The 25523-nt window shown below is 37.6% G+C and overlaps 1 protein-coding gene across 11 annotated transcripts in view; it reads left to right on the top strand.

Moving 5' to 3' along the window:
• The window catches only part of Bcas3 (BCAS3 microtubule associated cell migration factor), a 526404-nt gene that overhangs the window by 270868 nt on the left and 230013 nt on the right, over nucleotides 1-25523 (top strand). The window contains exon 24 of one of the 11 annotated variants that reach the window (XM_063250888.1): nucleotides 652-23706. The exons of the other annotated variants lie outside the window; for them this stretch is intronic. Within the exon in view, the coding sequence (XP_063106958.1) occupies nucleotides 652-710 (59 nt within the window). The 3' untranslated portion in view covers nucleotides 711-23706. Of the gene's footprint in view, nucleotides 1-651; nucleotides 23707-25523 lie in introns of those variants that run through there. 11 annotated transcript variants of the gene reach the window in all.

The following is a 25523-nucleotide window of genomic DNA, read 5'->3' as shown; positions in this document are numbered from 1 at the left end:
CATTATTCTTATAACTGTATCATCTGAATTTTTTCTTCTTGCTTTAGTTCTTATTTTTTTTTAACACAGGGCCTCACTATGTATTTTAGGCTGGCTTTGAACCTGGACTGTCCTTGAACTTCAGTCATCCTCCTGCCTCAGCCTCCTGAGTGCTAGGATTATAGGTGTGCACCGCTATATCTGGTTATTATTAACATCTGTTTCCTCTTAACTTTGATTGTGCAAAAAATGCTGTGCTACTTAAAATTTAGGGGTTGGGTTATCATGAAATGTTCTCTGGGCTAAGACCATTATGAAAATAGGATTTTATGTGAAGATAGAGGTTACCTAGAATAAATGGGCCTAAGGCAGTTGCTCAATTACTTCATATCTAACTAATTAAAAACGGTATCTTTGAGTCAAAATGACATTTTTAGATAAACCATTGGGTTCATTTCTTAACCCCTCCCCCTCACACCAAACATTCTTTTTGTTGTTTATCTGAGAACTTCTTATTATATCTTATAACATTTGTCCTTTTTTTTTTTTTTGTACCTGGGATCGAACTCACAACCTCATGATTGCCAGCGCTTTATGCCTCTGAGCTAAATCCCTGGCCCACAGTATGTCCTGATTTTTATACCTTATAACATATATCCTTATGTTTTAAAGGTATAGGACTTCTAAAGAAAATGCAGAACAAGTCCAGATGCAGTGGTACACACCCATAATCTCAGCACAGCGGGAAGCTGAGGTGAGAGCATTATGAGTTTGATCCCACCTGAGCACTTAAAGCAACTTAGTGAGACCCTGTCTCAAAATTTTAAAAAAAAAATTTTTTTTTTTTTACAAAGTTACAGAGATGTTCAGTGTGAAGGTTCTGGGTTCAATTCTCAGTATATCCTGGAGTAGGTGTTGGAGAGGGGTGGAAAGATAGCTTCCAGTGTCTTGATGATGGGTATTTTTGCTCAAGAGGTGTGGAGTATATACCTTTTAGATAACTTAATAGCACTTTGACTTGTAGTTGAGTCATCAAATCAGAGTCTGTAAATATCTGGTTTATCCTGCGTTTGTTCTGGTTTGTAATTTTACTGTGGGGATTAAAGTTGACCAACAAAGAAGAAAAGCAATTGAGACTGAGGGACATATTTGGTTTTCTTCCTTAAATTTTTATTTTTACCCACACATATTTGCAGTGCCTGACGGTCGTGTCCACCTTGTCGGTACAGGGACAAAGCACTTCTCCCCTCTTTTCCCTCCCTCTGATTGGTCCTCTTCCCTTTTGTAACAGATCTGTCTCCTTTAAAGGACAAATTTATTACTAGTTTACATGAAGAAGCGACATCTTTGTGACTTCCATTGAAGTAAAAATTTTGCAAATAAGTGGTATAAGAAGTAGTAACAGCAGAGTTTCTGTACATTCTGGAAGAAGATGAGAGTCGGGAGGATGGTTGGAACAGATAAGTAGAATGAATTCTTCAGAGCTGATCTTGATATAAAAGCATTTCAATAAATATAGACAGATTTGCCAACCTGGTTACTTTTGTTGTTCTTAATACAAGAATTAATATTTTTGTTGTGTAATTGAAATAATTATCAGAAATGAAAAAATATCCAGTTTAGTATAGTTTTTAATCACCTTGCTTTTTTCAAGTATCAAAGTAGTTTTCTGGCAGAAATTGTGAACTTAAAATCCCAAACTGATGTTATTTGATTCATTTTATATGGTCATTTGGTGCCTGCTTTTTATTTTACACTTGGCACATCAGGCCAAAACTGATTTGGGATTGTGGGTGTAGCCCAAGGGTAGAGCTCATCCTTAGTGCGTATGGGACCCTAGGTTCTATCCCCCGAAGCAAATAATACATTTTAGAGAGAAATGATTGGGTGAGTGGCCAGGACGTTATTAATTGACCAGTTTTCATGTTATCTTGCAGTCAGCTCTGTGTGGGAGAGTCTTTCTTAAAGAGCTACTTTTTACCTTATGGAGGCTTTCCTGATGCCCTGAGGGAAGAGCATTCCTGAGGGTTCTATTTCACTGCATCCATGGTTGCCATTCTAACCTGAGTTGTACAGACTCAGCCACCATATTTTAAAGCCATCAGAGATGCAGAGATGCTGGTGGTAGGAAGTAAAGAGATTTGTAAAGAGATACCGTTCGGTTTACCATGGTGAGGCTGTAACCTCAGTGATCCCAAAACTAGAAAAATTACAAAGCCATGGCATTTAAAATCGTAGTCTTGAACTTTTGCCAAAACCTTGTTCAACAAGTCATTTTTTTTCTAACCATTTCTCGCTGCAACAATAAGTAGAATTAAGGTTTTATTTGCAAAATTCTATTTCATCTTTTTTGGAAAGGATGTGTTCAAGTTATTTCATAAAATAACTTTCAGTTATCAAGCATATAAAGTTATTTCAAAATAGAAAGTCATTTCTTTGAATAAATGATGTGGCTTTCAATTAATAGCTTTTAAGCTATTTTTTGTTTATGGGGTGCACACCTGTAAGCACTCAGGAAGCTGAGGCAGGAGGAGTGCATATTTGAAGCCAGGCTGGGCTGCATGGCTAGTTCATGACCGCTTGCACTATATAGTAAAACCCTGTTTCAGAAATGGGAAAAAAATTCCTTGTGATTATAAAGTGATGAAAACTCCAGGCTTGTACCGTAGGTATTCAAAGCCAGTGTGGGATCAGTAAGAGGATTAAGGAAAAGGGTGAAATTAAAAGAAGGCTCAGAGCTGACCTGTGAACAATCCCTCAGAGGGGAAACATATTCAAACTCAGATGTTAAGATCCTATTAGATATGACAAAAGTGTGTGTATTAAATCAGCTCTAATCTTTTGAACACCTATTATCTATATAAAATCAGCAGTAAATTTTAGAGATTAAGAGCAGAGGGAAAAAGACTTGACTTGCCTATAAAGGAACATACAGTCATATCTCTCTTCTGATTTATATATTCTTATCATCCTTCTTTCTAATATTTATAGGCTGTTAGAAAAATGAAGTCAAGTTACCAATCAGGAAAAATTTAGCTCAGCACAATGAAGAAAAAAGGATTGTCCCAAATGAAGATGCAGAGGGGACAAACAAGGAGAAACGGGTGGGAGAGTTTCTTTTGATGTAGCTCCTGCATAAACTTGCATCCACTGAAACCGTGCGGAAGCACTCTATATTGCAAGTACTAAGACCCTGACATGAGTCTAGGTCTTTGATAGTAACTTCAAAAAGGAATTGATGGATTCCACCCACTGTTGTTGTGCTAGGGTACCATGTATTTACACAGGATTTTTTGACCAAAAGACCCTAAGTTTTTCTGTTTTGAACCTTTATTACCACATCCCTAACATGAGTCGGGACTGTTTAGATAGTGTGTTGTTGAGACTGTGATTATATGTGGACAGCGTTGGGGGCAGTATTAGAAGTTGTTTACGTCTGAGCCGGGAATTCCATTTGTCTTAGTGACATAAGTGTCAAACTGTTAGTGGCATACTATTTTAAATTGTGTCCAAGAGCCTGAGGGGCTTATGTTTATAGGTGCCATCTGTAAACTTAGAAGCAAATCAAGAGTCCATTGGATAATAAGTCCGAAGAGCAATTAAAGAGCAGCCTTGACCCTCACCTGGATTCCTAGTTAGAAGCAGAGCTCCCGAAACTCTCTTGGATATAGTTGAGAATTGTCACAGAAAAGCTAAAGTAAATAATCAGAGTGAAAATAACTGTTTCAGAGAAAAGCTTTGCTCTGGAGGCTCAATTTAATGGGAAGAATAAACATGACTACCGTGAATCATTGGTTCTAGTCTCTGCTCTGCCTGTAAGTCCCTTTTTGGTGGATTGCCTCAAAATCTAGTGCATTTTGGTGAGGACCTGAATTCCCAGTTACATGGGAAGTTGAAGTAGGACGATTCCGTGAGCCCTGAGACTAGTCTGGGCAACATGGCAAGAACTGCCTCACAAAAAACAAACAAGCAAACAAACAAACAAACAAAAAGTAACCCCTAATTAATTTTTCCTTAAAATGAGGGAGTTGAACTAGGTTATTTCTACAATTCCCTTCAGCTAAGAAAAAAAAAATTGGTGAATCTGTACTTGCAATCAATTTTGAAGATAATTACAGAATATTGTATGTAGAGAAAAATGCCCATATGTTAGCATGTCCATGTGAGTACTGCCAGGCTAACATGTAGAACACAGTGTTTTCATCAGCCCAGAAATTTTCTCTGTACTCCTTCTTGTTAGCACTATCTCTAACAGATAGGTTAACAACTTTTGTCACCACAGATTGGCGTTGCCTGTGTTGAGCTTCATGTGATTGGAATGATTGCACACACACATTTTTATGTCTTGCTTCTTTTCCTCAACGTAGTGATTTAGAGATTAATTTAGTTGTTACATGTGCCACCAGTTAATATCTAATATTGCAGTACAGTAAACATTAGGTAAATAGACCATAATTTATATATCTATTTTTAGCTTTGGTACTAGGAATAAAACTGCTTTACACATTCTGGTACAAGTCTTTCTGTTTTTTTTTTTTAACCATATGCGCACATTTTTGGGGCATATATCTAGGACTGGAATTGATCAGTCACAGGAGTTTCTCCTTTCCCCCTGTCTTTCCTTTTGAACAGTTTCTTTCCTTTTCCCTTTCACAGTATCTATTATACATTTTGGATCTTATTTACTCTTTCATTCAAGAACTTTTTTTGGAGATAGGGTCTCACTATGTAAGCCAGGCTGTCTTTGAACTCACTATGTGGCCCAAGCTGACCTCAGACACCAGGGATCCTTCTGCTGGAGATCCTTCTGCTGTAGACCCTCCTGTGGCTGGACTATAGGTGTGTACTACTATGACTGAGAAAAGCTCAGTTTCTGACTGTAACTACCACGTCTTTAAGTATCATGTCTGTATCTGTTACCAGCGTCTGACTCCCACATGGGCCCTTTTTCCCTTTGGGAATTGTGGAACCAATAACAAGACTAAATGCCAGTTCAGCAGTGAAGAAGACTTTATTGTTGGCCGAGAATAGGAAGTGGCAGATGCAATGATGTAAGCTTGTAGTCTCAGCATTTGGAAGTTTGAGGCAGAAGGATTGTGAGTTCAAGACCATCCTGGGCTACACAGCAAGACCCTATCAGAAAGAAAGAAGAGAGAGACAGACAGACAGACAGACAGACAGACACAGAAACAAAGAGAGAGAGAGAGAGAGAGACAGAGACAGAGAGAGAGAGACAGAGATAAATTAAGAGGTGAAACTTGCCAGGTATGGTAGTGCACACCGGTGATTCCAGTACTTGGGAAACTGAGGAAGGAGGATCTAGAATTTGAGGTTAACCTGGCCAGTTTAACTGGTTTGCAAGACCCTGTCTCAAAATGAAAACCCAACAGGGCTGGGGATATAGTTCAGTGCAAAGGCCCTGGGTTTAGTCCCCACTACCATTAAAAACAGATTGGATGCTGGGAGTGGTGGCACATGCTCGCAATCCCAGAACATAGGAGGCTGAGGCAGAGAGATTGCTGTGAGTTTGAGGCCAGCCTGAACTATATAGCAACACACCACCTCAAGGAAAAAAAATTATCAAAAATCTCTGCATTTGAAATGAACATATATAATTTCTTAAATAATATAGAGTAATAAATATTTACATGGCATTACACATAATAGTTCAAAATACCCAGGAGGATTTGCATAGTTTCTATGCAAATACAACAGCATGTCATGTAAGAGACGTGCGTGTGTATAGATTTTGGTAGCCAAATGATAGTTCTAGGACCAGCGCCTTCCAAGGACATGGAAGGATCACTGTCTGACTAGTGTTATAAAGTTTTAGGATGCTGGAGTCTCCTTCTACAAGTAATTTCTAGGTTCTTTCTGTCCTGAACAAAAAACTGTTTGAGACAAGGGTAAAATGTAGCAAGGTTTTCATTTACTGAAGATAGGAAAAGAAAAGAAGCGTGTTCTACAGAGCTTGTGGGGACAATTAAACATAGAAAAGAAATGCACTCTGCAGGATAAAGTGGATCAGTGCAAAAGAGAGAGCACAGTGGCCAGGAGGAAGAGGCACCATCTTTTGTATTTCCCACTCCGCAGGCTGACATCAGGTCTGGGCCGTGCTATGGCCAACCTGCTTGAGTTCTCAGTAGAGGAACTGAAGACTGCACGTTGATTGGTTCCAAGTGCAGGGCTTTGGTAACTGTTTTGTGTGTGTCCTGGAACTCTCTGCTGTAAACAGGGCAGGCCAACTTCCCCTGGCAGTTTGCTGTATCCTAAACTCCTACCTTACTAATACCCCAGCAGTATTGTAATGGTTTCTTTTTAGGACAGGAGTACTAGGTTTTAGTTTTTGTTTCTTGGAGTTAGTTTTTGGCTTTTTTTTTTTTTCTGACATAGAGTCTTTTTGCAAGAATTTGCTACACATTTGGGACCTTTTGAAATTCTTAAAACAGCGAAGTACTTATTTCCATTGTTACTGCTTTTATATTTTGTGTTTTATGCTCATACAAATTTCCCTTTCTTCACGTCTTGAAGAAATTCTTCAAGAAATTGTATATTTATAGTTTTAGCTGTTACATAGAGGACTCTGATCCCCTTGAAATTAATTTTTGTTATGATACAAGGCAGGGATCATGGTGTTCCATACAGATACCCAGTTATTCAGTTATTCTAGCACTATGCATCACAGAGATGTTCTTTTCTCACAAGGAACTGCATTGATGCATTGTTTTTTAAAAAATATTTTAAAATCAGTTTTGTTGGCAAACACCTAACTACACCTACTTGAGAAGGAGGCTGAGGCAGCAGGATTAGATCGTAAGTTCAAGACTAGCCTGGGAAATTTAGCAGGACCCTATCCCAACATTAAAAAAGGGGTGGGGATGTGACTCAGTGGTGGAAAACTTGCTTAACATGCATGAGGCCCAGATTCAGTCCCAACTGCCACCAGAAAAAGAAATTTATTGGTTCTTTTCTATTTTATTGATTTATCTGTGGTATGATCAAAATATACAGTGAATGCTTAAATTTTTTTGTGTGTGTGTTTTTTTCGGTACCAGGGATCGAACTCAGGACTGCCTGCTTGCAAGGCAGGCGCTTTTGCCGCTGAGCTAAATCCCCAGCTCCCTTAAATTTTAAAAAGTATTATAGTAAACAATACATTGCCATCCACTCCTCTCACAGTGCCCTCTGTCACTTTGAACACATTTATTCCCTTATTCTTGCCACTTTCTGAGATAGTTCTGGAGTCCTTTCTGTGCGTGTTACAGGGGATAATAAAAATTGCAATGAACGCTGCTGCTGAGTGCCTTCCAGCAGAAAGACAGACTTGATAAAAACATTGCTTTCCCTCTTTATTCACTTTATTTGGCACCATGTAACTTCTAGGTCTTCCTCAAAGTCAAAATGACCATGAAACATCAACATTTTGAGTAAATTCAGGACACTGAAGCAGCCACAACAGTACAACTAAAGATGCTGTTAAAGACCCAACTGAGGAAAACCCAAAGAGCAACTAGTGAAAACTGCAGACCAATCTCTGTAATAAACACAGATGCAGAAATACAGAATGCAGCATATCATTTAAAAGATCGTGCATCTTAACCAAGTAAATTTTATCCCGGGGGTGGAAGGATAGTTTAACCTGTGCAAGTTAAAATACATAATACAGAAGCAAGCACAAAAATCATATGTGCACCTCCATAGACACAGAAAATGTATGACCAAACCCAACACCCATTTGTCATTAAAAAAAAAAAACTGAGGAAAATAGGAATAGTGAAATACGTACAGTGTAGAGGGAACTTAACCTGATGAAGACCACTTATGACAAGCCTACTGGCAACATCATATTAAATGGGAAAAACTGAAAGCCTTTCCTCTAAAATCAGGAACACAAAGACAAGGATGTCCACTATCATTCCTTCTGTTCAATATATTACTCAGAATTTTGACCAGTGCAATCACAAAAGAGAAAGAAATGAGGGGTAAATACAAGAAAGGAAGTAGTCAAATTAATGTAATGCACTGATGACATGATCCTTTACATAGAAAATCCCAAAATTTTCACCAATAAATTACTATAATTAATAATCAGGATCAATGTAACAGGATACAAAATCAGCGAAATCAGTAATGTTCCTATAACCCACTAACGTACTCACCAAAAAAGAAATTAGAAAAAATACCATTCACAATGACTTCAAGAAAAATTGCTTATTAACCTAACCAAGGGTGTGAAAAGACCTCTATAATAAAAAATAAAGACAGTACCCTGAAAAAGGAGACTGAAGAAGACATCAGAAGATGGAAAGATACCCCTATTCCTGGATAGGCAGAGCCGATATAGTCAAAATGATACTGGTATACAGTACTTCCAAAACTCATATAGAGTTAATGCAACCCCAGTTTAAATACCAGCAGCATTCTTCACAGAACTAAAGGGCAGTACTAAAATCATATGGAATCAGAAGAGACCCAGAACAACAAAAGCAGTCCTAAGTTACAAAGGCAGAAGGTATCACAACCCCAAATTTAAAGTTACTTTACAAAGCTATATGATATAAACAGCATGATGCTGGTGTAAAAACAGACATACGGATCAGTGGAACAGAGTAGAAGATGCAGAAACAACTCCAGGAACATTTCATCATCTGATCTTTGAAAAGGGAGCAAAAACATACATTGGTGGAAAGGTAGCCTTTTTAACAAATGATTGAAGCTGGTTATCCTCATTTAGAAGACTGAATCTATATAGTAAACCAAAACCAAAATGGATCAAAGAGCTGGATATTAAGACAGGAACACTAAGACAAAAAAACAAAACAAAACAAAACAAAAAAAAACAAACCCTGGGGATGGAGGTTTGGCTCAGCGGCATAAGCGCCTGCCTTGCAAGGGTGAGGTCGTGAGTTTGATCCCTGGTACCGATAAAAAGGAAAAACACACACACACACACAAAAAGACAGGAACACTTACTCTACGGAAAGGTAAAACATTTAAAGACACAGGTGGAGGTAAAGACTTCTTTGAACAGAACCTGTTACATAAGAAGTAACATTAAGAATCAACAAATGGGACTATAATAAATTAAAAGGCTTCTGTGCAGCAAAGGAAACAAAGTGAAAAAGACAACCCACAGAATGGGAAAAAAGTTTTGCCAGCTACTCCTCGGACAAAGGATTAATATCTATAATAAATAAATAATTCAGAAAAATTAGACCTCCAAAAATAAAATACACAGTTTTAAAAACGGGCAATTGAAGTGAATAGACACTTCTCAGAAGAAGTACAAGTGGGGCTGGGGATTTAGCTCAGCGGCATAAGCACCTGCCTTGCAAGCAGGCAGTCATGAGTTCGATTCCCGGTACCAGAAAAAAAAAAAAAAAAAGAATACAAGTGGCTAATAAATACATGAAAATATGTTCAACATAATTGGCTATGAGAGAAAGAAATTATGATGACACAGATTTCACCTTACTTCAGAAAGAATCACTGTTATCAGTAAATCAAATAATAACTACTGCCAGCAAGGCATTGTAGAATCTTTCTCCATTGTTGGTGGGAATGTAAACTAATATAACCACTATGAAGTCAGCATAGCAATTCCTCAGGAAAATAAAAATGGGAATCCCATTAGACCAAATTATTTCTCTTCTAGGCGTGGCCTGAAAATAGTGAAAGACATTGTCATATTGCAGTAATTACATGTGTGTCCATGATTATAGCAGCACAACCTATAAAATCTAAATCTTGGAAGCAGACTACATGTCCATTAACGGAGAATGGTTATGAAAAATGTCATATATTGGAGAGAGAACCAGGAAGCACTGCCCTCCAGTGCACCAGCCGTGGTTAAGCCAGCTGGGAGAGAACCAAGAATCAGTGCCCTCCCCATGAGTCAGCCAGCGCATGGATAGGGAGAGAAGACACACACACACACACACACACACACACACACACACACACACACACACAAAGCAACCAGCTGATTTAGAGGAACACAGGCTGAGATGATAGCAACTGAAGTAAAGAAACAACTTAATGCTGTATCCTTTGATTGACTTGGCAGACTACGGTCTGAGCTCTAGTTAGGAATAACAATGTGCAATATAGTAACTATTTTGGATTTCCTACTGTCTTAATTTCGAAGTCCAGTCCGGTATCATTCTCATTGTTTTGAATGGTTTAATTCCCTTTAAAATTTAAAAAAGAAAACGTTATATATTTACACAATAGAGTAATAAACAGGTATTACTTGAGTCATTTGTAGGAAAATGAATGTACCTTGAGACCATAATTTTAAGTAGAATAAATCAGGTACACAAAAATAAATATCACATGATTTCTAATATATGAGAAACCTAAATTATAAAGTACAACATAAAAGAATATGAAGTGGGGAGATAGGGGAGCCAAAGATGGTGGGAGTGGGGTGGGGAGGGTGTACAAGGGAATTAAAAAGAATCAAGATGTGCTCTGAACATGTTCCAAGTGCCCACAAGGAATATTATCATTATGTATAACAAACATGCCAAAAAAGATATGACCAGAAAAATGCTATCAGTATATTCTGTTCTTTAATAACTATGTATAACAGATTTAGGTCAACTTTCAGATTCTTCCACTAAACAATGTATCACAATAAATTGAATGCCTGGGCAGATTGTAAGTCCAGCTCTTGTTTGTTTTAGAGGTGCCCCACCCTCCAACAGTTAACAAGTTACTTTTACTTTTGGTTTAAAACATGTTCTTTTACTTTAAAAAGTGCTATTTGTTTTACTATATAAAGACTTTTAAAAAACATTTGTTAATACATAAATGTCAAATGTTGGTGTATAAAATGCATGTAAACCAAAGACCTTTGGGGTCTTGAATTTTTTTTCTACAAAAGGATCCTGAATTAAAAAGCATTGAATCACTGATGCATATATGCTCACACCAACATGCACTTACATGCTAAATAATCAGTTTATGCATTTCCATGGAAATTCTGGTGACATTTGATTGGGATTTTATTGAATCAATAGATCAAGTTTGGGAGAGGTAACATCTTTAAAATGTGGACCTAATTGTGCGTGGTGGCACACACCTTTATCCCTGCTACCTGGGAGGCTGAGGTGAGATGATCTGTTGAGCCTAGAAGTTAAAGGCAAGCCTGGAGACATCATGAGATCGTGTCTGTTAAGAAAACAAACACAGAAACCAAAAATAAAAAATAAAATAAATCCTCAATATATAAACCTTTATAACTGCCCATTTATTTAGATATGTTGTAGCTCTACTAATATTTGGTAAATTTCATTGTAAAAATCTTAACCATATTTTTAAAAATTACTAGTTTTTATTATTTGGCGTTTTATGCTAACATATATACCATATTTTATTTCCTTTTTCAGTTTTTTCTTATAGAATATTGAATAATATATTTTTTGTTTAGTGAACTGGCATTCAAAAGCCTAAATTCATTTATCAATTCTAGTAGAGTCCTTAGACTTCCTGTTATATATCTTAAGTCATCTACAAATAAAATTGATTTTCTTTTCATACTTTATAGTTTCTATTTCTTGTTTGCCCATATTACACTTGCCTAGATTTCCATAGAAGCACTGAATAGAAATGGTGATTTTGAGCATTTTTGCTTTCCTATAATCGTGGGATGAAGAGCTTTTACTTCAATATCAAGCATCATGTTAGTTGTAGGCTTTTGTATCATATTTAGGAAATTTCCAATATTGTAATGAGGAAAATATGGACAAAATCTGAAAAAGAAGCTAACTTACAGTTCAGATGAATTGAATGAGTTACAGTGGTGGTAAATTTATGGCACATGTGCCATAACCAGCTGTTTGGCATCGCTGAAAGCTCTAAGAGGTTCACCACCATCGAGCCTCCACTAAGATGGAATCCTGGAAAGGGTCAGGGACTCAAAACAGCTACAAATTTAGTTAAAACAGCTGAAAGAGAGAAACAGTTACGTAAAATTGAGGCTGAGGAGTGTGTGGGGGCAATAGAAACTGTCTACTTGTTTGTTGCTTATGGAAGAAAACAGAAGAAATGGGCAAAATAATTGTATGAAAAGTTGAAAATTTTCCAGAATTAATGAAAGGCATCAACTCAGATGTCTTAAGAATTTACTTGCTCCAAGTAAAATAAATAAAAAAAAAAAAACTACACATGAGTGTATCACAGACTTTTGGAATCTGGACATAAAGCAATTTTAATAAGCTTCTGATGCTTTTTTTTTCTTAGATTCATATTGAGGTAACTACAAATTGGAAAAGTAACCAGATGATTTTTAACCTTGCTTGGCAGGATGAGGTCCCTGTGTCAAAATAGTTAAAAGCTCTATGAGAAATTTTCAGGATATTTGCCAGTGCAGAGAGGGAAAATCTATTGGAAATCAGTATTTGAAAAGCAAGAGCCCCAACACTGTGCAAAGTGTTTTTATGTGTCGCATCTCATTTAATCTTATTTAATTAGGATCACTGGTCCATTTCAGAAATACTGAAAGACTAAGACCTAGGACACCTCACTCCTGATACTTAGAATTACCCAAAGTGCATTATGGTGACACCTCAGATAAGCCCAAATCTCTTTCTGTCCTGTCTGATCAAATATTCATTTCCAAACACTGTCTGCTGAAATGAGCCACGTGGGAGTTCAAGAGAATCAACTATTCAGGTGGTGAAAATGTGTGAATGCAGCTGGCAGATGAAGGTGCAGTGTGTTGAATTCCCAGCTTGTCCTTACTGCTTCAGGCAACAACTGACAGGCCTGACTGGTCATTGGCTTTTCCATTTCTGGCATTGATAGGACAGAAAATTCTTAGTGTCACGGATACTTAAAAGCTATCCCTGTTATAGTGGCTACACACAGCGCTGGAGGGTCCTTCTTCCATAGAGATGTAATCAATATGGTTTGGAGTTCTTGACCTGAACCTATAATTATTTGGACAGTATAAATGTAGCTTGTTGTTACAGAAAATGCTTATATCCAGGACAGTGGGGCTAATTTGTGCATGGAGCGGAGAAAAATAGAGACATTGTTCTTTGTAGTCTTTATAATATTTAAGAGAATTTCATAACAGTCACAGAACCAGGGTGGTATTATAGGACTAGAACATTGTATCTTTAGGGTTTGGGGTGCTAAAATTTAAATACCACTTCTGAATGATGGTGTCTTGCACACTTTTTTATATAATGTTCTGCAGCATGTGATTGTGATCTTCTAATATCAAACTAGATTTTTTTCAGTGACTAAAATGACTATATTTGTGAGGCAAACGTGATAACCACTACACTACGGAAATGGATAAAAAATGACTATGTTTGAACTGAGCCTTTAAATGATAACACATTTGAGCTTGACCTATTCTTGGAGCTAAGTGATAAGCTGAAGAGTGAATCAGGTAAGCAGACTTTGTACATCCATGACCCGTGTTTAGGAGTGAGTACCAGGAGGTGACACTGGCTGCAGTTCTTATGTTTCTGTTTTTATCATTGTTAATATTAGAAATACTTTGTGCCATGTTTATCATAAGAGTGGAAACATAAAGTGTACTGACAGTAGCTGTACATACTGACTTCTTTGTCCCTGACATAAGATACCTGGCGCTGTTATCCATTACAGTATTGGAGCACTCTTTACATAGGATGCCTGGGAAAAGGGGAGAGTAATGCCTTGTAATAAAAGGTCTTTGAGAACTTACATGGCCTTTGTATTTCCCTGTGCCTGGTTTTGTAGGGCAAGAGCAAATAATTAGTATTAGTTATATTGCTGATTTCTGATAAAACATAAACCTTTGTACCATAAAGTGATTCAAAGTTGATAGTTGTATTTTTATCTCTGTATTACTTGAAGTTGTATAATGCTTTCTGTTTTTGTTGGTTTTTTGTGAGACAGGATCTCACTATGCAGTTCAGGCTGGCCTTGAACTCACTGTGTAGCCCAGGTTGGCCTCAAATGCACAGAAATCCTTCTGCCTCAGTTTCCCAAGTGCTGGGATTATGGGTGTGCACTACCACACCTGGCGAGGATCATGCTTTCTGGACCTGTAGTGCTATCTTTTATTCACCATCCATTTGTGTGGGCCTATGTTAAACTGCGTGATTAAAATATGTTATGGAGTGTTTTAAATTACCTTTTATGTCATTCTTCTAAAGCTGCGTATGTTTAAACAGAATGTTTCTCATCCTTGATCAGTTTTATTTTAGACACACAATAAAAATAGAAGAACTAATAGCTCTCAACTTAATTGTGCCTTGAACTAATAGGCTGAGTGTAGAACTTTAAAGTTATCTTTGTACAACATTCAGTGTAACCGGTTTCTGCTTTCTGGAATCTACAGTTAACACTGGCAGACATCTAATAAAAGTAACCATGCTGTTTTCTTCTGGTCATGCTAGGATAATTTTCAGTCATACCATTTTAGGAATTTTTGGGCTGTCTTTTTAAGTAGCCAGTCTTAGACCCAGAATGTTGACATGTAGACATCTGACCCAAGTTCTATGTAGCCAATAAGATTTTTTGGAAGACTTGGCAAAATTAGTAAGTCATTATAGTTTATGGACTTATGCTTTCTTGGGGGTGGTTTTGAGGAGTACTGGGAATACAGCGCCTTTATACTGAGCTACATCTACCCCTTTACATGTGAATGTAAATGTAAATTTGTGTATACATTTGACGTCTGCCTAAATTGCTGACTCAGACTTGTGATCCTCCTGACTCAGCTTCCTGAAGTACGTGCAATTGCAGACATATGCTACCATGCCTGGCTAAATAATCTTTTCTTGACATGAGTTTAAGTAGTTTTCAACGGAAGAATCTTTGCATCATGAGGAAGTGAATTCTTCTACTTTTTTCTCTGCCTGAGGAGGACACAGCAAACCGTTTGATACTCTTCCTGTGTCAGAAATTCTCAGCCATGAGTGAATACCTCTAGAACTTTTATTGCCACAGGAGTAGCCCAGTTCCTGAATCTGAGGGCCTAACCCACAGAACTGACTGTGATGTCTGAGCCTTGCACTTTGCAGTGAAACTAGTTTTTTTTTCTATTCTTAATTTCAGTTTTCTCCTTTGGTTAAATTATTTTCTTCTCCATTGTGGAACATTTACTGTTATTTTTATCATTCACATTAAAGTTTGTTGGGCATCTTTTTCCATTCTGCAAGCTCATCATTGTATTCCTGTTGCTCCCTAAATGGTTCTGACACATTATAAGCACGGAATAAAAGTTAATGAATTCAGCATTTCAGCAAGAAACACTGAAACCAAAGTTTTGTGTTTGACTGGAAACAGTAATTACCTCCTCACCAGGAACTAAAAGACTATGGAACAGAAGTAGGGAGACCATTTTTTTCATTGTAGTCTTTTAAAAGATGAATACATTATCTGTGCAAAAACCATAAATAAAAGTCTATTTTTAACACATATCAGATTTTTCAGAACTTTTAATAATTGAAGAAAGTGAGGCCAAGGGATATTACATAATTTGTATATTGAAAAGAAGAAATTTTGATCATCATCACAACCAAAACAGTCTAACTTGATTTTACTCATGTAACCATCAGTATGCTTATGTGACCTAGGAATTACCTTTTTTCTTTTCTTTTCTTTTTTATCGGTCCTGGGGATCGAACTCACAGCTGCCGGCTTGCAAGGCAGGCGCTTATGCTGCGGAGCTAAATCCCCAGCCCCTTTTCTTTTCTTTTTAAGGGACAGAGTATTATTATGTTGCCCAGGTAAGCCTCCAACTTCTGGACTCAAGCAGTCCTCCTGCCTGAGTCTCCTGAGATATTTATCCTTAATATCATATACCATGTTTATTATGGAAGTCACAAAGTGTATCAGTTCCATCCTTGAATGGCATCTCAGTTTTAAAATGCCATTGACAAGTTGAGTATGGCAAAGCATACCTGTAATCCCACTTTAGAGGATAAGGAAACAGGATCAGAGGTTGAAGGCCACCCTGGGTAGCTTATTGATACCCTGTCTCAAAATGAAAATGAAAAGGGTAAGGATGTAGCTCAGTGGTATAGCAGTTGCATACCATGCCTTGAGGCCCTAGTTTCAGTCTCCAATGTTGCAAAAAATAAAATATCAAGGGGCAAAACCTCTTAGATGAGATTTTGTTGATTGTAGACTCTTTATTACTTTTTTGTGGCTTACTGCAGCTTCCATGCAGGTCACAGAGAGACCTACCCCTTAAGTACTACACAGGTATTTTCAGCTATTAAAGCCCCTATTAATCAAGTAATGGCTTCTCCAGCTGGGAAAGCCTTCCTCTAAAGAATAGTGATTGCCCAAGGTCACATTTCTTTTCCATCAGAGATGCAAACTACAGAAATAACAGTGTCTGAAACTCAGAATTCGTTCTGTATTCTGGGACTAGGGGATGCGGTAACAAGGGGCAGAGTGATTGTTTCTCTTAGAAATATTTATTGCTTTTTAAAAATACGTGTTAATGCTTAGAATAATGCAAGGCATGCACTGATTCTAAATGGAGTTGGCACCTTGATCTTCAATCATGGAATAACATATGAGTGAGGGTTCCCAGTGGACTGCTGTACACTACAATATTTATTACTGTAAAGATCTAAGAGCTCCTACCCACTTTGAAACTTACAAGAGCTGTGCAGACCCCTCCTCATATTGTGTTTTCAGGATTTAAAATTACTCTTGCTTTTGCTTTGTTTTATAGTGTAATTAGAAATACTTTTCTGACATATAATAATACTTGATATTTAGTAAATGTTAGGAAGAGCTTAGATATGAAAGTATGTCTGAAATATATATGTATTAGCATTTCATTTCTTGCAAATTAATGTTTGAGGACTATAAAACCTATAACTGGCTGATTTCATGCCTTCATTTTTCATCTACAAAATGGTAACTATTTGGTTGATGTGAAATACTAGAAATACTAGTAAGTCAGAAGGCTCTGTGGTGATAACTTTACTGCTTCTATAATTCATCATGTGATTTTCTTGCTAGTTTGCTTTAACATATATGGCTTCAAGAATGGAAGGGAAAAGATTATGGAAACGTCTGAATATAGTACCATTAACATTTACAAAAATAGCTATATCAAGTTAATCTCCTTAGCTGAGATTAAATTATTTTCAGGTTGTTACCATGAAAAGTAATGTAAAAAGATACATTTTTTCATTATGTGTTCTCTTGCTGAGGGAGCCTATTTGGACTGGTTTATTCTCTGAAAGTTATAGAATTAAAAGTAAATAAATGGGATATATAATATCTTACTTAAATCCTTAGCTACATATTAAATCATATATAATGAACTAATAGTGGTTTATGTAACATTTAATTGCTTACTACATTGCTAAGCATTTCACATGCATTATCTGTGTCATTCCTCATAAAACCCAAGAGTTAATATATTGTTATACTTGCTGTTTTTCAGATGAAGCTGTAGTTCAGAAAAATTTAGTATAATAACTTTACTTTGAGATTTTCTTTCTTTTCTTTTTTTTGTGTATGTCATTTTGAGACAGGGTCTTGCTATGCAGTTCAGGATGACCTTTAGTTCACTTTGTAGCCCAGGCTGGTCTCAAGCTCATAACAATCCTCCTGCCTCAGCCTCCCAAGTGCTGGGATTACAGGTGTGTGCCACTATGCCTGGCTTCTTTTGAATTTCTTGATAGCATCATTTATTGTAGCATTATTTCAAATATTTTTAATAAATGCATTTTTAGAATGGACAGATATGTAATATGTGATCTTTGTAATCAAATATGTTTGCCTACTATTTTTGTAGCTGACTAGATGTGTGACTTTGATTTTTGTCTATAACAAGAATATAAATGTACCTATCTCATCCGGGCATGGTGGCACATGCCTATAATCCCAGCACTTGGGAAGCTGAGGCAGGAAGATCACTGTGAGTTCAAGTTTGAGGCCAGCCTGGGCTACAAAGTGAGTTCAAGGACAGCCTGAACTGCATAAAGAAACCTGTGTCAAAAATAAAAACAAACAAACAAGCAAAAAACCGATCTTCCATGTTGTGAAAATTAATAGAGTTAACATTTGTACAACTCTGACCACAGTTCAAGAACATGAAAGTACTAAATATTCTCTCCTTCTTCTGTTCATAGTAGTGATTGCCTTTACCATGTCCTGAAGCTTTTGTCTCATTTGTTGTGTTGTTTCTTTCTCATGACTGTCCTATGAAGGCCGCTTGTACTTTTGTCCCTCTTTAGAGTTGAGAAAAACAGATGTGGTAGGTCTTTGGATGAATCTGGCATCGTTATTCTGGAGCCTGTGTTGTCACTTCTGTGTGACTGGATATGAGATTAGGTAGTAAAAGCAGCAGGTTAGAATCTGATATTTCAGTTGAGACCTTATATCCCTAAAATTAGCATCGTCCCTCATCCCTACCATCTAGTTCTTCCACTATTAGAGGATGCCAGTGGGACAGTAAGTCTCCTGATGCCTCCTGTAGTAATTCTGTTGTAAGAGTGTTAGCACACCCTTGTAAAAATGTTGATCTTATGTCATTGTGTCCATGTGGGATAATCTGAGGCACTTGACAATCCTTTAAGGGAAAAGACTCACTGTATTAGTCAGTTCTCCTGTCACTGGGACAAAATATCTGACACCTGCAACTTAACAGGGTGAGGTTTATTCGGCTTCTGGTTTCTGATGGTTCAGTCTATGGAGAGTTGGCTGTGAGACAGAAACAGTATGACAGAAGGACCTAGCAGGGGGAAAACTGCTTAGTCTGTGGCAGTTAGAAAAACAAAAGAACTGGAAGAGCCAGAGGGAGAGATCCTCTAATGGCAGACTCCTAACAACCTGCCTCCTTCAGTGGCCTCTACTGAATTCAATATGAGTTCATCAGTGGGTTGGTCCACTAATGATATTCTGAAGCCCTACCTCTGAACAGGTGAGACTTTCAGGGGACATTTCAGATCTACAATATGAAAATCATTGTGGTTTACTAAGGAATATGTTAAATGTTTTTTTAACTCTAGGAAGATATAGTGATTTGACTTTGGATTTTGGTCTGCCCTAAGGAATAAGAATTAGCACCCAAGCCTCTTTTTCTCCTTAAAAGAAGAGCCTCAAAATACTTCTGCCCCAGTGGGTTTGACTTACTCTTTGTTGTTAATGTAAGAACGGTTTTCCTAGTCTAAAATAAGTCACGAAATGAGGCCATTGGTTTACCAGAACAACAGATCACTCTCCTGATCATGTCACACTGGCTGTGTATATTTGTTTTGTCTTGGTCTTTGTCCTTTTTTCCTGTCTCTGTTTTGTCTTTTTTTAAAGGTCTTTTTTCTTCTTGCCCTTTCAGTTTGTCTTTTGTCTCTATCTCTAACTACCCAGTGTTTGTCTGTCTTCTTATTTTGATAATTCTGTTTGATGTCTGTGAAAGAGTCAGTATTTCGTAACAGCACCATATGCACAAAAGATGTTCTCTTTGTTTTTCGTGTAAGTTTGGCAGATCATTTTTAGCCTGGGCGAGACCTTTCACTGGAGCCCTGGAAGTGTTGAGGTGTAGCTGCCCTCTACTCTTCTCCTTCAAATATGACATTAGTGGTTTTAGGTCTTGCTGACCCTTCTCTAAACCAAAGCTTTATAGCCTGCTAGAACACTGTGTGGATTTTCTTTTGATATTTTGGAATGAAAGAAAAAAACTTCTCTGAAGTTACAAATGGTTTCATTTACCAAAATGACTATTTCATTTGGAAAGTTTTGTCTTTTCTGTAGAAATTCCAGGAGTTGGGTGGGCTTGATGTCCTCTCTCCCGCTCTGTCTCCCCAGCCACACATTCGTGTCCGCAGAGATGCCGAGAGCTCTGTTCCAGGTTTCTAGGAAGGGAGATGTTGGTCAAGGAGTAACGGAGATACTCTTCTGCTTTTGTCTTAAATATTTAGGAAAGACTATAGCTCTCCAGAACTTTTTCTCGTGTGACTGACAAAAATTTTCAGTTGAAATAAAATAAGGCAACGCCACCAGGCAGCTTTAGAATATTTATTTCAGTGTAGTCTATGGGACAAGTGCTTTCTAACAAGTGCTGGTCATTGATAATGACTCTGAGGCAGGCTTGGGGATATTGAGATGAGTGCCTTTCAAATCTGTACCTAGTCTCATACTTATCATGTGATAGTTCAGTTAGTAATCTCATTTATGTATGGCCTGTTTTAGTACTTTGAGCTCCAAATTCAGTTTTAGTTTGTTCGAGATTCTCTACAGTGCCCCCGTCGACTCTCCTTTGTTAGAGCACTTTATAATAAGCAAGTTATTACAAGCAAGATACCTTGCTTTCACAAGATATTTCAAGGAAGAAGGAAATGAAAAATATTTCTTCTTTCCATTGAAAAGTGTACTTAAAACTTGCATGTTATGTTTTGTTACCAGAATCACTTCACCTAGCCCTGGTGCAGAGGATTCTGGAAGTAGGACCCCTACCCTTAAGCTTCTCGTGGGTCCACACGTAACTACAAAAAATGTAAGAATTTCCTGGTCGAAGGAAGTAATGTCCCCTGTTGCTATACCAGGTCATGTAAGAAAGCCAACAATTGCTGAGAACTGGAAAAATCGTGAAGCTTTTTATCATGGGAAAATGTATAATACATATTTCAGGTAACCTCTATGGGTTTGCTCACTGCTGTTGGCTCAGCTGTGGTTTTTAATGGAGCCAAATCTGTACCTCCATCTCTTTCATTTCCCTCCTTTTATGAAAATAAAAAGTAAATTGGGTGCTATTTAAATATTCTCTCCTTAGGCTTACTGAAAACTACCCCGCCACAGGGTAGAGCCCTTTGGAAAACTGCCTTGCCCCAGCCTACTTTTCCACCCAGGTCGTTTGGCCCAAAACCTGGACTTTGCTTTCTTTAACTTTTAATTCTTTTAAGCCAATGATCATAGAGGAACTTTGGAGGAGCCTCGTTTTTTATTTGTGAGGTTTTCAATAAAATTTAAGTGGAGTGTGGCTAGAAAACCAAACCCATGAAAAGCTGTGACTGTGCTGACACTAGAGGAAAAACCTGCAGGATTCTTATACCTCTCGGTCTGGGGCGGAGGAGCGCGGGCGGAGGCCGGGAGACCTTCCGTACTGGGACACTTCGGAAAAGGAACTAAGCAGGCTGCTTTGCTTGCATTGTTTGTCACATTATTGTGGTTTTAGTTTTAAAAATTGTCCTGCTTATGTACGTGTGTGTTTGTGTATGTATGTGTTCATCCATTCATTCTGGAAGTTTTGGAAAAATACAGAATCACAACAAAGAATATTGAATAATCAATTTAATTCCACAAATATAACTATCCATAACATTTTGTCATACAACTTCTATCTATAAAATATTATCTTAACAGTGTACTAATATTTCAAAACTCATCTCATTTATCAGTACATTTCCTTTAAGTCATTAATAATTTTGAAAACAAAGATATTTTAATGGTGGATGAATCATTTATTTGTCTAGACTTCTACCATTAATTTTTTAGGTTCTTCCTTTTTTAAAAAACCATATAATTCTGTGTGGTCATCTTCAATTTTTTGTATAGGATAAACCACCATCAGGTGAAATTCCTAGGACAGGGTATATATATATATCTCAGAAGTTATTTCATACTTACATATTGTCAGTTTGTCCTTAGTCAAACTGGCCAGCTTGTGCTCCATTCAGTTTAGTTCAACATTGCCTATTTTCTTCTCTTAGTCAGCCTTGCATTTTTTAAGGTAGTATTTCAGTTTGGGAGAATAAAAATAGTAGATATCTCTCTTACATTCTGGTGGGCACATAAAATAGTATTATTGTGTAGCAGGCAGTCATGAGTTCAATCCCCGGTACCGATAAAAAGGAAAAAGACCAAAAAAAAAAAAAAAAAAAAAGTATTATTGTGTATATCACTTTGCTGATTCCTGAAAAACTAAATACAAAATTCATGAACCAACAGTTCAGTTCTTAGTTAAATAAGTGCAATAATTGAGAGAAGTGACTTATAGGATTGTGTTCAATGCAGCATTATGACAACAGCCAAAATGTGGAAATAGTCTGAATACCTATCAACAGGTTACTGGAAAAACAAAACGGACACTCTCCATAAATAAAGTATTATTCAGCCATGAAAAGAATGAGATTCTGATACATGCTGTAGTACAAATGAACTTTGGAAACCTTATCCCAAATCAGAAAGGAAAAGACAAACATGTAGGAGTCCATTTTTATAAAAATATGTTGTAGGGAAATTTGTGGAGACAAAAAATAAATTAGAAATTACTGGGCTCTAGGAAATCAGGACTATGGAATGCACAATGGTTATGGAGTTTGAAGTGGTTAAAGAGCTTGGGGAATAAAGGTGACAGTTGCACAATATTGGGAAGTCATTAATATTACTAATTTCTAATTCTTTAAAATGGATATGGACATAGATAGATAGGTAGAGCTCCACAAACAAAATAATCCAAAATACATGCATTTTGTTTTGAGAAAAGTAGTTTTAATATTCAGTGATACCTCAGCCGTCAAATTCAATTTGTTCCAAATGTTTTCCATAAGAAATACTGGAAAACCAAATAATAAGTTCTAAGACCCAAAAATTACACCCTATGCTTTCTGGGCGAGAGCAGTGCTCAGACCAAAGGAAACATCAGCCCTTTGTGTCCATGGCGATTTTGATGCCTGACTCACTCTGCCCCTACAGAGAGTTTTTCAGTTGGATTTTTGGTTTGCCTATCCAGAAAACTTACTTTGAACTTTGCTGTTCAAATAATGGAAAGATAAAGCTTGGAGCCATTCGGTAACTGAGGTATCACTGTGTATTTATTTATGTATTTAATGACTTGAGGTTTAGAATTAGAGGAAATACTAATTTGCCATTAACCGTTATGTTTTGGAGTTTTCTTATTTTCAGTGACTTAAAATCTCATATATGGGGAATATTAAGCTTTTATATTTATGTATTTGTTTTTGCAGATAAGCTATAGTTACTTCAGAATCAGTACATATAAATATGCAGGAAACATATGTCAAAATAGAATAGGTAAAAAAGAATGGAAAAAAAGGAAATTGAAACCATCTCAAGGTAAACCTTTGCTCCATGCCAGTCATTAACGTCTGCATTGTCTCATTGTTTGTATATTCCATAAATTGTATACTCAGCCCTGTATTTTATTAATTAGCCTTGGGTGAAGTTTAGTACAGGAGACAGCGATACTATGAGAGTATCCCCCAGCCCTCCGGGAGTCACTGTCGGCTTCCTGGAAAGGTAATATCTCACGAGTTGGGAGGACCCTAAGAAGTAAAGTGTTTCCCTTCTGACAGGGATCCCCTGACTCTCCCACAGAGAGGGAAGGCCTTGGGAGATCCATGCTCCATCCCTTCCTTCAGGGTACTGCACGCTTAGGCCGTAAAGCCCCGTGACTCACATTCTCAGTATCCGCTGGGCTGTTTCTGTGACACCACAGTGGCTATTTACACTGAAAAACTGAAGCTTTTACTCCTGTGGATGAAGAAATCATCATGTTCTTAGTTAGGCTGAATCTTCTTTCTAATTAGAGTAGACAGAAAAATGATCAAGGAGACCTCACACCTTGCAGAATACACTCCCTCAACAGACACTGCTCCAGGGCGGATCCCCATTTTACAAAAGTAAAAACAAAACAAAACAAAACAGTAGAGTTGGGGATACAACTCAGTGGCACAGCCCCTGCCTGGCAAGCACAAGGCCGAGTTTGATTCCTGGTACCCAAGCCCTCCAAAATACACCCAAAACAAAACAGAAAAACACTATTGGGCTAAGGCACAGATAGACCTCTTCATCCTTCTAGCAGGTGTGTAGATTCATGAAGCCACCCCCACCACCAAGAGATGCATTTTTATCACTACAGATACTTTTGTCACCCCCTTTTATAGCCATGCTCCGTTCTCTTCCCAGCACTATCTCTAGCCCTTGATGATCACTGATCTGCCTCCATCTCTACACTTTTGTCATTTTGAGAATGTTAAATAAATGGAACCATGCCGTGTGTGACTGACTTTTTTTATGTTGGCTTGTTCTAACTGACTGTGTAATACCCTTGAGGCCACCCAAGTTATTCAGTGCATCAATCATTTGTTGCAACTATTGAAATGAAAATTAACACATTGTCACTTGAAGTTCCTAATTTGTATTTCTTTCATTTTGTTTTGTATTTCTATCATCTTCACAATTACTCATTGTACCTTTTACCATGGCCATTTTTAAATCTTTGTGTGATAATTTTAGGATTTTTGTCATTTTGTTATTTATATCCATTGATTGTTGATTTTCACAGAGTTTGATAGCTTTCTTGTTTGTGGTATATCAGGTCATTTGCAGTGGAATCTGGGACACATTCCTATGACTTGGATCTTTCAGAAGCTTTCTGAAGCCAGTATGGTGGGCACACCTAGCAATTAGGAAGGCTGAGGCAGGAGAATTGCCTTGATTTTGAGACCAGCTTGGGCTACATAGTGAGTTCAAGACCAGCCTGAACTACAAGAGCCTGTCTCAAAAAGAAGAAAACAAAATTTTTGGTTGTAGCTATCTTTCCCTGACACCACTATCATACCTCAAATTCAGTTATTCCTGGCAGAGATGTGTGTTCTGTCCCCATATGGTTTTCAGTGACAGTGTCCTAGGGGTGTCATCATCACTGCTGGATAAAGTGGGCAAATTCAAAGGGGTTTCTCAGCTAGGCCTTTTCCAACTAGCGCTCAGAAGAGCAGAAGGTGCCTCTTTACTGTCCCCTATAGGTGGCAGTCCAGGCTCCCTTTTTCTCTTTTTTTTACAGTACTGGGGGTTGAACCCAGAGCTTTGTGCGCGCTGCTCAAGTGCTCTATCACCCAGCTCTCTCCACAGCTTGAGGCTGCACTGGCACTGCATGTGTATGTGGTGGGAGATGGTTCTGGTTACCAAGCAGGCAAAGATAAAACTCCTGGCTCCCATCTAACCTCACCAAATCCCGTTCTCAGGGGTTGTCCCATCCCCTGGGTGTTGGGGGTTTGTCTTCCCAGACTGCCCTTTTCTGCTCTTGGCTTTACAGATCAGTAAACTATAGACAGAGCTCGATGTGTGGAAATGTTCAACTGTTACAGGGACTAGCTTCTGAGGACGATGGTGCTGCTATTTGAAATACATATTTTAAAACCAGTTTTTCTTGTTTGTTGTTTCATATTAACACCACAAGCAGTCATTGTGGCATTGAAGTTATCTTCCAAAATATTGACTGCCCCTGGTTGTCTATGACTTTAATATTGTATCTACTTTTAAATGATGTGTGCTTGGAGTCTCTAGACACAACACTTCATACTAAGCAAGGCTGACGGTTAAGTGATGTGGAAGCCATTACCTCACCTTTGTGCTCGCGGGCTGCAGCCTTTTCCTATTACATAATAAATAAATAGCATTAGCATTGAGGAACTTTTTAACACCTATTGAGGACTGTTTTTAAACGCACTATGCAAGGCTTTTAAAAATGAACGAGTAAATTCTAACATAACCTACAAAAAAGAGCCACACATCAATCTTTTTATTACACTCCTTTTGTATTAGTTCAC

The sequence above is a fragment of the Cavia porcellus genome, unplaced genomic scaffold (assembly GCF_034190915.1).
Source record: "Cavia porcellus strain 051 isolate PalLab524CR breed Dunkin Hartley unplaced genomic scaffold, mCavPor4.1 scaffold_6, whole genome shotgun sequence".
In the NCBI taxonomy this organism is placed as follows: domain Eukaryota; kingdom Metazoa; phylum Chordata; class Mammalia; order Rodentia; family Caviidae; genus Cavia; species Cavia porcellus.
Note: the sequence above shows the minus strand (reverse complement) of the source record. Positions and strands in the feature narration are given on the sequence as shown.